The sequence below is a fragment of the Furipterus horrens genome, unplaced genomic scaffold (assembly GCF_987537825.1).
Source record: "Furipterus horrens unplaced genomic scaffold, mFurHor1.1.pri manual_scaffold_4, whole genome shotgun sequence".
Lineage (NCBI taxonomy): Eukaryota > Metazoa > Chordata > Mammalia > Chiroptera > Furipteridae > Furipterus > Furipterus horrens.
The window spans coordinates 162,674,980-162,687,783 of record NW_028327174.1 but is presented as its reverse complement, the minus strand read 5'-3'; the positions used below and the strand labels follow the sequence as shown (position 1 = coordinate 162,687,783).

Below are 12,804 nucleotides of genomic sequence, written 5' to 3'. Positions count from 1 at the left end.
CTGATGGAAGGAGACTTGACTTAGGGTAGTGAACATAGTACACAATATACAGATAATATATTGTAGAATTGTATACCTGAAACTTATGTAATTTTATTAGCCAATGTCACCCCAATAAATTCAATTGAAAAAAGTATTTTTAATATTTTCTAGTGGATTTAGATTTAGCTTTATAAAATTTAACTATCATGACATAAATATGCAATATTTCTAATCAATAGATCAAATAAATAAGACATTGGAGTAGAGGTCAAATTAAGACATATTTTGAAAGACTACTAAAATTGTAATAAAACAATTTCTGAAAGCTATTGAAAATGTTACTGGAAAATATTTATGCATAACTTTATCATTATGAAAAAACAAATCTATAATAGCTTGCTACCAGAAATAAATGCTTTAGTTAGTAGACTGGTAGGTGTTCCTCACAGAAGTGAAAATAACCTAAGAGACTGTCAGTGAAGAGCATATCTGTTCACAAGGCGAATGCTGAAAGTGCCTTGCTAAGCACAATTTACCCCTAAAACGTAATGGAAGCAAATAATAATGTAGACAAAATAAAACTAGTTCTAGTTTTAAACATTTTTGGTTAAGTTAAAGTTTGAATACCACTTTAAAATCTTTGGCAGTTTCTCTTAGAAGTGTAGACATAAAACAAGCATTAAACTAGCAAGGCTAAAAGAGAACACCATGAAAAAATAGCTACTGAGAACAGCGGCATGATAATCAGCCCAACACCTACATCCTTCTGTGTCACTTCACCGTTGTATTTTCCACAACTCCACTTCAGCTTTCTAGAGCCCACTGGATCGGCCCACGTATAAAACACTGCTTTTCCAGGAGGGAGAGCATCTTCTACTTCACTGAGAGAACTGGCATAAATAGTAAATATATGCATTAAATTAGGTGCAAGTATATTAATATAAAAAAAGCCCAAAATAATACTTCATTAATTCCAAGTGCAATAATTGAGATTTGTAATAGTTCTGATTAAGAGTAGACTGTAAATTTTTCCTTATGCAATGGAAAAGAGGTTTTCTAAGAAAATAATAAGAATATTTCAAGGGAAATATTTGTCCTATATAGGAAATAAAGGTCTTCAGGTTTTTAAAATTACTTTCTCAACTTTTGTGTTAATATAAATTAGTTATGAAAGAAAATTATTCCAATTACTTTATCTTATTTATACTAAATCTGGGAGGATTTAATTTAGTTGGTAACTCTTTCATGAGTATTGGTCTTGGTCTGGCAAAAACAATACATACAGCTCAATTACTTTTAAAAACCGTAAGACATAGAATATAAATCTAAGAAATTCAATCAACTCACAAAATGATTACCAGAATTTAAAAAAACTGGAGAAGTTACAAACCAAAGAAATAATAAAATATAACTTTTGTGAGCTGAATAAGTAGATTTTCCAGATTAAAACACTTCATTCGTTATGAGACAAAATTAGTAACAGAATATCTTCCTACAGGTATCTTTGTAAAATATTTAAATTTTAAGAAAATAAAGAGAAAACAGCCTATACACATCTAGGAAAAGCAGAGTTACCCACAAAGTAATATAAATAAGACTAGTCTTACACTTTTCTAAAATACTGAATGACAGAAAACAGTGGGGCAGTGACTACACAATTTTAAGGGAAAAGAGTTTGACTTAAAATTTTTGGTCAGATTGTCATTAATTTGTGAGTAAGATATTTTCAAACAAGCAATAGCATAAGAGATTATCCACAAAATCTTACTGAAAGACTAACTCGTAGACTTTATTTCCAACCAAGCCAGAGATGACTCAAAATAAAATTTTAAGAACTGAGATGCAGAAATATTGAGCAACTATACCAGTAAAAAAAATAAAATTTTCAATATGTTATAAATCGATACAAATGCCAAAAAAAGCCTTGAATGAACATATTTTTTAAAAACTAAACATTTTATATTAACCTGGGTCAAAAATCCCAAATTATATTCATAAGACACCAGGAATTTGGAAAGAGGAGTTGAAGAAAATGTAAAAGTATTCCAAATTTTTCATGGGTAATTAGCACTCTCAAAATTTAAAATGCATCAAAATCTTCAAAAACAAAGAAGTAACTTATCTAGAACAAAAACAGAACGCTTATTTTCCAAATCATCACTAGAAGAAAATAATCTACATTACAAAAAATACATGGCAATGAACCATAAATTAGTTATTTTAGGGATTAAAAATGGGTTAAAGATCTTTAGAGGAGTATTTAATTGATAGTGATTCCACATGATGGAATATCATGCAGTCATTAAAAATTGTTTTTGAAGCAAATTAACATGCTCACAAGAGTTGTTAAAAACAAGAGATTCAAAAAGACAGACAAAAAGAAATAGTAAAATAGTGTGAAAAAACATATCAAAATATTTTGCTTGTTGGGATTCCAGGAATTATAGTTTTCTCAATTTTTCTATAAAAATTTAAAAAATTAGCAGCTAATATTTTTATATGCAGAAAACAATTAACCACAGTAAAAACAAAAATGCCAAGGGAAAAGAAAGTAGAGAAAATAAAAGCCTTGTATTTCTTATATTTTTTTATGACAGAGAAATATTGATTAATTGGCTCCTGTACACACCCCAACTGAGGATGGAATCTGCATCCTAGGTATGTTCTCTGACTGGGAATTGAGCCTGCAACCATGTGTGTGTGTACGGGAACACTCCAACAAACTTAACCACCAGGCAGGGCTGTTTTTGTCATTTTTAATCAACAAATTAAAAATTTTCATAATAGTTTATCATAAAAAATAAGTTTTCCTCTCTCTCACCATCTTCTGCAGATGGGAGAATTGATGGACAAAGAGGGGTTCCAGGTATGTGCCTGACCAGCTTTGGGGTCCTCAATCAATGTCTATTTAACTTGAATCAATGATTAAGATTGTACATTTAACAGTGATAGGAAAGCGTCAGTACACTAATAAATATAGGCCCACTTATAAAGTGACAGATGAAAACAAGCTGAAAAAAGCAGACAAAATAATTTCAAGATAGCGTGGGACTAATAAGTACAGGAACATAAAGTTACATAAACTATAGCATTACTACAAGGATATCATAGCACAGCAAGCTGAAATAAATGATGTTAGTAGGAGTCCTGAAATATCAAGATATAAGTATAGTCTTTAGGAAAGTTTAAAAATGTAGCAGTCCTTTCACACACACCTCAGCAAGAAGGTATCTACTCTTTGGAAAAAAACCACTGAAGTTTGAATATTTATATTGTGTTCATTAAAAATATAAAAAATTTGAAAATCAAGTGTCTTAAAATTAACCCTGACATTTTCCTCATAGAATTCCACAATGATCAAGCTTCTGACATACCTGCCTCAGTTCTTCCTTTTTGTTTTTCTGACGCATCTGACAGTAAATTAAAAGAGAACATACAGATATCCAACAGACATATGAAAAGATGCTCATCATCACTAATCATCAGGAAAATGCAAATAAAAATCACAAAGAGATATCGCCTCACACCTATTAGGAGAGTTATTATTTTTTTTAAAAAAGAAAGAGAAAAGTTATAATAAGTATTGGCAAGGACATGGAGAAAAAGGTACCCTGCACACTGTTGGTGGGACTGTAACTCGGTACAGCCACTATATAAAACAGTATGGAATTTCCTCAAAATACTAAAAATAAAATGACCATATGATCCCGCAATTCTATTTCTGGATATTAAGCCAAAAAAAGAAAAAGAGATGAAAACACTAATTCAAAAAGAGTAACTCCCATGTTCATTGCTGCTTTATCTACAATTGCCAAGACATGGGAACAATCTTAAGTGTCCTAAGGTGGAAGAATAAACAAAATGTGGTATATGTATACAGTGAAATATTTTGCAGCCACATAAAAGGAAACCTTGCCATTTGTGACAACATGGATGGACCTTAAGGGCATCAGGATAAGTGAAATAAGTCAGAGAAAGGTAAATACCACACGATCTCACTTATGTGTGAAATTGTAAAACAAAAAAACAAAAACCCAAACACCTAAATACAAAACACAGGTGGGTGGCTGCCTGCCAGAGTTGGAGTTGGGGACTAGATGAAATGGGTGAAGGTGGTCAAAAGGTGCAAACTTCAGTTATAAAATAAATGTCATATAATGTTCAGTAGGTAACGTACAGCATTGTGACTACAGTAATAATGTTGTGCTTTTTAATTGCTTAGAGAGTAAACCTTAAAAGGTCTTATCACAAGAAAAAAATCATACTATGTATGGTGATGGATGTTAACTAGTTTTGTGGTGATCATTTTGCGATACGTACAAGTATCAAAACATTATGTTGTATACCTGAAACTGATACAATGTTATGCATCGGTTATATCACAATTTAATAAAAGTATAGATATGAAGTCAGTTTTATTCGTATATACTTCAGCATAATTTTTTTTAAATGAGAACACAGTTTAATATAGCCAAAATGTCATTATCAGTGTTTATATTTTTAAGAAATCATCATAAAGTCAGTGTCTCATCACCTAGATCTTGCTCAAATCAGGGGACACCGTATTTGTGATAATCTTCTTACCTTTGCTTATATTCAACAATGTCATCCTTAGTGTGATTTATTAACAGGAATGCAGCTGCTCCATCATGATAATCTGAAAATGTAATAACTGTAGAATGCTCAGCCAAGTTAACTTCTGCTATAATACCTCCAAGCTAGAAAAAAAAGGAAAACAATTCTCTAATGTGATAATTTCCCAAAGACTATTAACTAACATTTAATAATAAAACTATTTATAACTTTTAAAAATATTTTACATTGCATGTTTGGGAAACCATGCTCTCAATTATTCTATATAGATATGTCAAATTCCAGACATATATTCTAGGAACTTCAACTAACTTTCTGTACAACAATTAAATTCTTTTATGACTGTTCCCTTTTAGTACTTTTTTTCTTCACACACACAAAAAAGTCCTTGTTCATTTTTGGTGGAAGAAAAAAATGAGAAAATTATTTGATATAAAAAAATTAAATACTAGTAAGTAACATTAGCTTCCCTAATCATACACACATACACATACACACACACACACATCCAAAAATTACCTCATTATCCAGACGCAATAAAATACAATTCTCTTGTTTGTTAAAATGTATCTTTTTGGGAGGGCTTTTACTTCTTTCAACTTGAATAAGAAGTTTATTTGAAGCATCCTCAGGCCAAAAGGGAATACACTGAAACATATGTATTACATATGTTTATTTTTTTAAAAGAACAGATTGCATCATAAAAACCTTTATCATTTTAATAAACCCATCAGAGTAGACTTAAGATAAAATTAAAGTAAATCTCTTTCAACACTGCTCTGGTTATTGGATTGTTTACCTCAATACCTATAAACTGTCCACTTAGATGGGTTGTCACTTGCGGACTGTGTAAATGCAGGCAGTAACTGGTGGTAAGTTGAAAAGCTATGACAAGCAGAGATTTCGGTGTGGTACAGGTCTAGAGAAGGGTTGAAAAATCAGCAAGTAAGCTGAGGAGAGAGCTGGCAATCAGGTGAACAGTTTAAAACAAGGGTATATTACAAAAAATCATAATCAGGATGTGGGCATCATTTGGTAATTAGGCAGTAGCCAAAGTACACTCGAATGTTGACTCAGGATACATATTAAATCCAGAGTCAGGGAAGTCAAAAATGGGTAAAAAGTAAAACAAAATTTCAAAGTTCAAAGTAGAAATAGGCTCAAAATCTTTAAAATAACCTGGATATCAGTGATCTGGAAACCAAACTAAAAGAATAGGAGATAGTCAGTGTACCCAGAAAGAAAGCCAAACATGAAGAAACAAAGAAAAGAGCTAAAAGACCAGGAAAGGAGAAGCAAACTTTTCTGAAAGCTGCTGCAAACCATGACTTAGTGTGATAGGCCCTGACCAGACTGGAGACTTCCCATATTTCAATGAGACTGCTCATGTGTGATATCTGATTATCGCCATATGACCTGGGAACAACGTAGTAGAACTGAGCTGTTAGAGTCAGTTCTAGCCAACCATAAAAGGTAATTAACAGAACTAGACATGGAACATGGTGAAGGCTAGAAGAGGCCTAGAAGGTTCCTCTCAGGGTTTCCTGCAACCTAGCAGAAATTTACCTGGAAGAGTCACTATTAATCCAAGTGTACTTCCAATGAGTAACTGATGTGCTCTCTGAACATCACCTAGGCTGCTATTTTCTGAGAGCCTTTGCCTTAAAAATATATGTTTTTATGTTTAGTAAGATACGCTATATATCTTTTAAAAATATTATGTGCTCTACCTCTTGAGACTAGAGAAAGGGAAGTACTTGTCTCTTGTAGTGGGAAAATGAAAATAATAGATATGTTTAACAAATCTACATAGGCAATGATTATGACTATAAATCTTAATATAAGATTGGCCAAAATAAGCCAAAATTAAAATGCAAACCTTTTAAAATAGCAAATAAAAACTACACAGGGGATCAATTTTTAACACAATTCCTGCTGAGTTCAATTTTTCAGCTGTTTTAGACTTAAATAGGCATGCTGATTTCAAAACTGCAGTTGGTTTTCTTCTATCATGTCAAGTTTTTTCTGTACAGCTTATCTTAATGCAACCACTCTAGGCTGGATCAAGCCTAGATCGAGGGAAGCACCAGTGCTCTCCTATTGACTGAGAGCAAACCTCCCTCAAGTGCGGAGGGGTGGGGACAACCTTGGAGACCACCGACAGGTTCATACTTATCTAGGCTGTTCAGTTACACATGAGACACTGTGGTGAGAGGTTGTGTGCCGCTCTATATAGTGAATCGTATTCTGAAGTGTAGTCCGAGTCCTTGTCTGCATACAAGGAATTAGCAGAATTTATTTTTTTATTTACATATGTACTTATTTCCTTCCTTTCAGATCATGCCTGCCTCTGCTATTTCTCATCATAAGTGCCTAAACAACCCTGATTCCTTTTGTTATATATGTGGCAGTTTCACCATTCCCAAAGGACAAACATCAGTGCATTTGTCAGGCAAGCCTATTTTGCATATTTTAAAGTAAAATTTGGTGATCAAGATAAGTCTTGGGGCCCTTACAAGGTGTGCAAGCAGTGTGTCAAGAGTTTACGAATGTAGACAAAGGGAACACATGATAAATTGCCATTTGGTATACCTATGGTTTGGCCAGAGCCCAGAGATCATTCAAGTGACTGTTACTTTTGTATAGTGAAAACGTCAGGATATAACAAGAAAAATAAATGTAAAATAGAGCATCCTAGTCTACCATCAGCCATATGCCCAGTGCCAGCTTCCACTGAACTATCCTCTTTCAAAAAACAAGGAGTATGGTGAAAAACTAAGTAACAGCAACAATGAAGATTTTGAAATTGAAGATGACTCAGTTCATAAGAGATTTGATCAGCATGAGTTGAATGATTTGGCATGAGATTTGGGACTATCCAAAAAGGCTTCAGAACTCCTAGCATCAAGACTGCATGAGAAAAACTTGCTTGAAAGAAGAGCGAAGGCATCCTGCTTTCAATTGAGAGAAAGTGCATTTCTGCAGTATTTTCGAAGTGATGGTGGCTTTGTGGATTGCCATAACATACACGGTTTAATGGAGGAATTGGGAATTCCAATCTAGAATGCAACTGAATGGTGACCGTTCATCGACAGCTCAAAGCGGAGCTTGAAGGGTGTCCTCCTCCACAATGGCAATTTATTTGGTGCAGTCCCAATTGGTTATTCAGTTTGTTTTCATGAAGAATATGAACACATAAAGAGTATCATTGATCTGTTGCAATATCACAAGCACAATTGGATCATCTGTGTTGACCTGTTTTCTGTGTATTGGGTCAGCAGAGCTCATGAGAAGCATTGGGTGGAATCGAATTGGCCTCCAAGATCTGACCTCAAACCTGGTGATCCAAACATTCTACATGAGCCACTCATTGACAGAAAGAACATTTTGTTCCCACCTCTGCATATAAAACTGAGTCTCATGAAGCAATTTGTTAAAGCTTTGCCAACTGAAGGAGACTCTTTCAAGTATCTCATTTTGGCATTTCCTAGCCTGTCGTTTGAAAAGATAAAATACCTTAATATGTATGTTTGGTAGCAGAACTTTACTACTTGTACACAATTTGACTTACAGTAACAATATATAGCCTTTATATGAATAAAATTACTCTAAATAAACAGTATATTCAGGTAATTTTTTTCTTTATTTTCCTTTGTATGTACACTTTGTATGATTTTTGGGACAAAGGGATGGTATTCTGTACCTTTAAAAAGTTGATGTGATAGAGAAAAACTGGGATCATTTTTGGATTCATACGCCAAAAGTTAGTAAAAAACAAGTGTCAGATCTAACTCAACAAAAATTGTGTTCACCAGTGCTATGTTAAGAAAGACTGAAATTAAAAATAAAAAAAATTGTTATGCAGTTTTAATTGCAATTAATAAAAATGTAAATTAACTGTTGAAATACAGGCTATAGATTAGGTTTTTAAAAGGACCCAATAATGTTATTGGCTATAGACACATAATTCAAGACACAGAACTGTTGTAAATAAAAGTATAGGAAAAGATATACAGAGAAAATCTATAAAGCAAAGCAAAGCAAAGCAAAGCTGGAATTGTAATGTTAGTAGCTAGATATAGAGCTCTATATCCAACTAACCAAAAACCCATAGACTTAATGAGCACACAAGAAATATTTGCAAAAATAATTCATATGATTATTCAAAAAATATGTATTGAAGGCATACTATGTTTAATCACTATTCAACACCCTCCAACAGTTCTCCATTTTACTCAAAGCAAAAGCTAAAATCCTTGCCCTGGCTCAGAAAGTGCTGCACGATTACCCTTTATCAGCATTATACCTTGTTCTCTGCTACTTCTTCTTCCAGTAACATTGGCCACTTTTGCTATCCCTTAAACATGCCAAGTATTCTCCCACCTGAGGGCACCAGTCCTGGCTGATCCTTCCATCTCTAAAGATCTTCTCCAGACACCTACATTGCTGAGGAGTCCAGCTCCTGGCTTAAAAGCTATGTGTAATTCTTCAGGTCAGAACGTAGTCAATTACAAAGGGGATTTTATCCGGCAGGCCTCACAGGGAAAAGCTGTCCTCCTCATACCAGACTAGGTGCACAGCCAGCACACTGCATTGTCCAGAACCCAGCCCTACCTCCGGCCAAGTTCATACACATATCTGTACTCCTACCCCCAGCACCTTCATTCAGAGGTCTCTTTATTAGGGCCCTTGGCAGAGGCCTTCCTCAGGAACTTCTGCAAAACTTCTTTATCAAGGTGAGAGGAGGAACCTTGAAGATGCTTATTCTCTACTCTGACTCAGTGCTCAGGACTTCTCCACTCCTAGCCTTTTCCCTTGTTCTCCCCCTCCCCTCAGCTCCATAAAACTGTAAAAGCCTCTTGTTCATGGCTCCCCTGACAGTGACAAACCCCCGGATCTGTGCTGATCCACCTGAGCACTGACCAATGCTATTCCTTGGGGGAGCTGGCGCTTTCTCCAGTTTAGCTTTGTGCTTATACTATCTCAGTAAGTAATTAAAGGCTTGATTGTTATGTTCATTTAGGTTTGTTGTCTTAATCAGCTACTCCAATACCTGGTGGCTCAGCTAAAGCTCAGCTGAACTCCTGACGATTGCTACCTCTCAGATTTCCCCCGAGTCTGTTCAAACGTTACCTCAATGAGTCCTATCCTTGACCTCCTTATGTAAAATTACAGCTCACCCCTTGCTAATGATAACTCTTACTACTCCTTTACCTGTCTTATTTTCTTTTCCTCCATTATATTTGTCATCTTTAAACACATTATATATTTTATTAACTGATCATGGTATCATTACTTTATTGTTTCCCTATACCTCCACTGAAATATAAACTACATGAGGACAGACTTGTGGTTTCGTTAACAGATGTATCTATCATAAGGCACATAGGAGTACTCAGTAAGTATTTGCTGAAAGAATGAATTAACAGGCAGACTTGAAAAAAGTGGAGCTTCTGGAAATAAGAAATACAGTTATTCAAATAAAAAAATCAACTGAAGGCTTAAATAGCAGTTTAAACATAGTAAAAGTAAAAAATTATGGAACACATATATGTAGAATTTATCCAGATTACAGCACAGAGAATTATACATATGAAAAATATAAAAAAGACATTAAGAGACATGGAAGATAGGATACAAAAGTCTAAAACATGTCTGATTAAAGGCTCAGAAGGGGAAAATGGGAGAACAGAGACAATATTTAAAGAAACAAATTTTACAGAAAGTGTGAAAAATCATTAATCCACAGAACTAGCAGTAAAGTGTCTCAAGCAAGATATATTAAAGGAACCCACATGTGGAAAAATAGTAGTATGACTGCAGAACATCAAACACAAAGAGAAGATTGAAGGCAGCTAAAAAGAAAAGAAAGATAACCTTCAAAGGAATGACAGAACCACAGCCAAGTTTTCAACAAAAACAGAAGCCAAAAAACAGTGGAGTAAAATATACAACATGCTGAGAAAAAATAGAATTCACTATCAAGGAAAAGTACCATAAAATAAAGATGATGATAAAAACTTTTATGGATAAACACAAACATTCTTTTTACCTCCAACACCAGCACAAAGGAAATTTTAAAGGATGCACATCAAGAAGGATGATTCTAGAAGGATGGCTTAAAGCCAGAAGAAATAGTGAAGGAAAATAGTAAACACTTCTCTTATAATCATAAGATATTTATAATAAACTTTGTTCAAAAGTAAAATATTCTATCAACCTCAGGTAGTCCTTCAGAAAGCTCTTACCTAGAGGTTTAAAGGCTAAAGACAGAGTAAAATAAATATTTTCCTTCTAAGTCACTACCGGCTTCCTAAAATACCTGGCTTAACATATTCTTTAAAGGCAGTTCTAACAGAATCCTGTAGAGAATAAATCATTTCCTTCTCTCTCTTGCATTTTTACTTTATCTAGTCTTCTACTGCTGTATTTGAGCCCATTTGATTAGTAACTGTTAAATGTCTACCTCCTTTATCAAGCAATGTATTTCTAGATGACAAGGTTTGGATTTTAATAACTAAATATCTAGGTCTTGGTACAAATAATAAATGTTCATGGAACTGAAACAAAGTTGGCGGGGGGCAGGTGATAAATTAAAACATTACATAGTAATTTCAGTGACCTAATTTCAAGAAAAAATTAAAATCCAAAGAGTTACATTATTGAAATTCATTTACCCACCTGCTCCAAATCAAGAGAAAGCCATCTATCATTTCCCTCTTCAGCCACTGATACATGATACTTGCTTTTGTTTTCAATCATATAAAAAGGGGTAAATGTCACAATTCTGGTAATGTTAAAACTGCTGAGGCCAATAGTGACACCAACCTAAGAAAAAAATATTAGCATTTCAAAAACGGTTACGTTAAAATAATATCCTAAAAAATTAAATAGTCACTAGAGTCAATAGACACAGTTTAGATAAGTTTCTTAATGAGTATAGAATTAACTCACTTGATAATCCATTTTCAGGGCTTTACATTTAACAGCTCCATGACTACCAACAGTATCAATGGAAAACTGATCTGATAATTCACTATCAGTTACCATAAGCTGAACCTAGAAAAAAATATTTCAAATATATTACAATTTAAACCTTTAAAAATTCCAATCTAAATTGATGTCTTTTGCTTTTTAGCATAAATAATATTATATTGTTTCCCCCCCTTTTTATTGTTGGTCTTTTACAGTTGTCCCAATTCCCCCCCACTGCTCATCCCTGCGCCCCCCACTCCCACAGGCAATCCCCACCTTGTTGTCCATGTCCACAATACTATACTGTTAATGCACTAAACATTGCCCAATATGAAATTCTAATCTTTATAACCTCAAATATTTAACAAATGTTACTTCTACTTGTTTCATAGTATGTTATTCTTTAAAATTCTAAAATCTAGAAAGAAATAATAAATAACTAAGAATAATGGAAGTTAAAAAAAAACTTTACATACCTTATTGTTATTAAAAAAGTGTTTGGGCTGAAAAGAAAAGAGAACTGGCATTTTATAATTAGGTGGATGCTTTCGATGAATTCCATCTGCTTTATATTGTAACATTCGACCAGTTTTATTGACCATCCAATAAGGACTATGAAATGCCACAATTGTCTGGCCAGGATTATAAGTCACATGAATAGCAATATCTAATTCAGTCTTTTCTATTTCTGTAACACAGGTAAAATTGATGAAACTAATATCTTGTTGATTAGGTTTTATATGATATTCACTTTTCCAATCATGATTGAGATAGTCAAGTAATTTTAAATGGATCTTGGCTTTATCCAATTGTATAGTACAAATATGGGCAGAACATCCTTCATTCAGAGTAAAAACTCTATGTTCATGTCCCTGTAACAAAAAAATATAGTAAAATTTTTAATGTTTCAGAATATGTCAAAAATTCTATTTAATGATTCCAAATGCTATGCAAAATGCTTTTGAAACATGTTTCTGTCAGAACAAGACAGAAGACTTACATTCAAATTCTAACTCTGCCAACTATGTGAACTTTGTAAATGATTTAAGATACGAGTTATTGTATTTGTAAAATGGTCTATTGTTAGGATAAAACTAAACAGCACAATGTGAAACTCTGTCGAAACTAATAAACATTATAAAACACTATAATTAATAAAACATTTTTAAAAATCTTATCCATTAGTGATTTTAGTTTTGAAAACTAAAAATTAGTGGAAAATGCATGAGGAAACTGATAGCAATCCCAAATAAG

The 12,804-nt window shown here is 33.5% G+C and overlaps 1 protein-coding gene across 2 annotated transcripts in view; it reads right to left on the bottom strand.

Moving 5' to 3' along the window:
- Positions 1-12,804, bottom strand: part of VPS13A (vacuolar protein sorting 13 homolog A) — a 214,879-nt gene that overhangs the window by 55,051 nt on the left and 147,024 nt on the right. For both annotated transcript variants that reach the window (XM_090274190.1, XM_090274189.1), the window contains exons 48-53: positions 12,027-12,422; positions 11,530-11,634; positions 11,257-11,403; positions 5,095-5,223; positions 4,567-4,700; positions 743-872 (exon numbers count right to left, since the gene is read on the bottom strand). In XM_090274190.1, the coding sequence (XP_090130316.1) occupies positions 743-872; positions 4,567-4,700; positions 5,095-5,223; positions 11,257-11,403; positions 11,530-11,634; positions 12,027-12,422 (1,041 nt within the window). The remainder of the gene's footprint in view (positions 1-742; positions 873-4,566; positions 4,701-5,094; positions 5,224-11,256; positions 11,404-11,529; positions 11,635-12,026; positions 12,423-12,804) is intronic.